The sequence below is a fragment of the Limulus polyphemus genome, unplaced genomic scaffold (assembly GCF_000517525.1).
Source record: "Limulus polyphemus unplaced genomic scaffold, Limulus_polyphemus-2.1.2 Scaffold3645, whole genome shotgun sequence".
Lineage (NCBI taxonomy): Eukaryota > Metazoa > Arthropoda > Merostomata > Xiphosura > Limulidae > Limulus > Limulus polyphemus.
In genome coordinates this window covers 4806-8414 of record NW_013669255.1, presented here as the reverse complement: position 1 = coordinate 8414, position 3609 = coordinate 4806, and the positions used below count along the sequence as shown (strand labels likewise).

Here is a 3609-nt window from a genome sequence, read left to right as displayed (position 1 = left end):
ATCAATAGATTTTCAAATGTAAAATGTGGCATTCATAAGACATAATAAGTGATAATATGTTTCGTTTCTAAATGCTTACTTTCAGAACGTGACAAGAAATTACGCCCCAAAAAACCAAATAAATGGAGAGATTTTTTGTAGCAATTTCGTAAAGAGATTTTTTATGAATTCCCATTTTGTCATGTGGGTTATTTTTTGATATTCTTAGTTACATACAAATAAAAGTAAATTATTTTCATGAGTTTCAGGCACAAAATTATTGAGACGTGTATATTAGATTGTAAAAAGGCATAGATACTGTTAACCCTCATCAACACATTTTGTACCGACCGTTTACCTGCCACATTAATAGTGGAGTTTGAAAACAAAATATCCCCACAAACACACATAAGCTGATGTTTTTTTCTGATGGTTTGTTTTAATCTGGTCTGATGTAAAACAACAGCTACAGTAAGCAGTATCTGACAGTAATGTGATAGGTGTTGATCTTTTTTATCTCAGGGATGTTTGGACAATCTTTGAACTTTGTCATTCATAGGCGTCGAAATAAAAGGTTATATTAATACTGAGTGACGTTTGGTAAACTAAGTCAAATTATCAATTAATCACGAATTAATACTCTTATTTATGAATGCCTATAAACACAGTTCAGGGCATTGTCTGGTAATATGGCATTATCGCCTCTGGCAATTTTATCAACTTTCTTGTATCATTACTTCGACTTCTGTTACCTGTTACATTATTACTTTTGGTATATTTAACGTACCTCAGTAATAGCATTGCTGGGTTTGTTTATATTAAGAAAAAACTAACATATGAACCCAAAGCCAGCAACCTGACTTCTAAATGAATCATGTTATGTGAACAATTAGAACGTCAGAAGAGTTGACGTAATCTAAGTTTAATGTCTGGTAACGTTAATTATTGATCGCACTATCAAATAGAAAAGAAAAGAAAATACGACTGGTGATCCAAGACGGAAGAAAAGTTGACACTATAAGCCTGAGAAAGAAGTTCTCAAATCTTATGTTAGTTGATTATAAAACATATTTTTCACATAAGTGTTCGGTGTCACATTAATATCACTGATAATGTTATAGTAGCTAATATCTTGATTATTCACAATAAAATTAAATGCAAATAACAACTCCTCTCTTCATCCCCAGACGCCTGTCTACCCTGTAAGAAAGTTTACAGACAAACAAAGCACTTTTGTACCAGCGACTTTGGTAAGTACACGTTGCTATTCGAATGTATAGTAGACATCGCATTGATATATTTTTTTAGTTCATCTATCCTTCTTTCTGTAGCTTCAGGAAATTTTATTACACCTACGGAAAATTACGTTATCGAGATTAATAAACTGTTGAATATACCTGTAAAGACCAGCTCCAACTCAATTGGATTCGAATAAAATCAACCAACCAAGACAGCCTTATATATAAGTTTCAAGTCCGGATACTTTGTTAATCAAACTAGATCAAATGGACAATTTAACAACTGATTTTTATCTAATAATTAAAGTTGTCAGAGAAAATCAAAGAAGAGCAGCAGAAGATTTTGTGTTATAGCTCTATCCGTTTTTTAAAATAACATTTTGATTTTGAACATAAAATCGAGTATTTGAAAGAACTCATCTTTCTTATTCCTCTCTACTTTGGAATGACTATTCCGAGATTTGATTTGTATGATTTTTTTTCAATATAAACATTTAACTTGAAATGGTTACTATTATAATTTTATTTTTACTTTACTTGTAATGTTTTTAGGCGTAATCTACCTGCTGTCTTATTGTTTCTGTTAACTTTTCGAAATTCTTAGAACGTTAACGTCAGTGTTAAAATACAAATGTTGTCCGAAAAAAAAAAGAAAGAAACCACGACCAAACTGTTTGGTTATTTTCCGTGTTAGCTCTAAGACATTGATATATTTCATATAATTTCTATATCTCCATTAATACTATTTCTTGGTTTTCATTTATTGATATCTTAAAACGATGTTGCAAGTTATCTAATATTATTTTTTAGTTCTCAGAGTTCGAGTACTCAGCTACTTATATGTCAATGGCGAAATCCGTTATGAGTTACAAGTTATACAGTCATATAAGAACACGGTTGCCATTTCGGTTCGAGAGTACGCGTGGTCTTCGGATAGGTGTCGCTGCCCTAAGCTGAGAGTGCAAAGAGAGTATATAATAATGGGCCGCTCGGACCGAAGTTACCGCCACAACGAAAGTCGTCTGCTTCTTGACCGCAACAGTTTCGTTCGAAGATTTCGACAAAAGAGGGCACGGCGACTGTTAAAATTGAAGCAAAATCAAGTCAAAAAATGCAGTAAGTTTTTACAATGAACCTACGTGACTCACCGACGGAAATTGAGAATCTAAGACTTTCGTTCTAAGATGAAGGACAATGACAAACCGGTCCAGGAAAGGTTATATAATCTTTCTAACTAACTAACAAAAAAAAAGGTCCCATACTTCACATTGCTGTTAAGAAGAATGCCAACTTCGTCCTTTATTTTGCAATAGTGATACAGTTTTATGGATCTTTTTGTTTGAGTTCGGACATCAGAAGTGAATAGTTATAAATGATGAATTGAGTTACTTTACGAAGAACATATATATATATGTATAACAAAACGCTTCAATCCTTGAACGTTTTTGTTTTTCCTCTACCAATTTCGTGACTTCAAAGGTCACTCTTCAGAGTGTAATTTTACAGAAAATATGTAATAAAAACATTCAAATACCATTTTTCATCTAAACATAAATAACCTGAATTAAATGCACAGCTTTCAAAATGTCCAAACATAAAATACAATCCTTTTGTACACATTAAAATATATTTAAAGAATAAATTAGTCAAAGTTTATCAAATAAACTTTCTTCTCTATTTATTTGTACTTTTTTTTTCTATCGATTAAAACTTTATCTTAATTAATATTTTCTCCTACTTTTGTAGAAAAGTAATTTATTACCATAATTATTAATAATTTAATATTAATATCCATGTTATTTACTTTTTGTATTTTGTGATTTTTAGTAATATTTTTTACCATTCTACAATTCTAACTAACCTGACTCGACTACAGGGTGTTCGAAGAGTCTATAACCATAGGTACTTCAACTAATTTTACATAATGTGTTCCACATGCTCTCCTTGTAATTGGAGAAGGTATTTCCATTCTCTTTGAACACTGCGGATCATATTCGTGTCATTCGCAATGATCCGACACTCGTGGAGAATTCGTTGTTTCAGATGTTCAGTATCCCTGATCTTCTCTTTCTATACACGTGTTAGACCCGGCATGGCCAGGCGTAATTGGAGAAGGTATTTCCATTCTCTTTGAACACTGCGGATCATATTCATATCATTCGCAATGATCCGACACTCGTGGAGAATTCATTGTTTCAGATGTTCAGTATCCCTGATCTTCTCTTTCTATACACGTGCTAGGCCCGGCATGGCCAGGTGGATAAGGCGCTCGACTTGCAATCAGAGGGTTGCGGGTTCGAATCCCTGTCCCACCAAACATGCTCGCCCTTTCAGCCGTGGGGGCGTTATAATGTGACGGTCAATCCCACTATTCGTTGATAAAGAGTTGGCG

General features: G+C 33.2%; 1 protein-coding gene across 1 annotated transcript in view; it reads left to right on the top strand.

The window, feature by feature from the left end:
- The window catches only part of LOC106469762 (ADAMTS-like protein 5), a 48570-nt gene extending 46101 nt beyond the window's left edge, over window positions 1-2469 (top strand). Inside the window, exons 10-11 of the mRNA XM_022398317.1 lie at window positions 1167-1229; window positions 2028-2469. Of these exons, the coding sequence (XP_022254025.1) occupies window positions 1167-1229; window positions 2028-2350 (386 nt within the window). The 3' untranslated portion in view covers window positions 2351-2469. The remainder of the gene's footprint in view (window positions 1-1166; window positions 1230-2027) is intronic.
- The last annotated feature ends 1140 nt before the right edge of the window (window positions 2470-3609 follow it).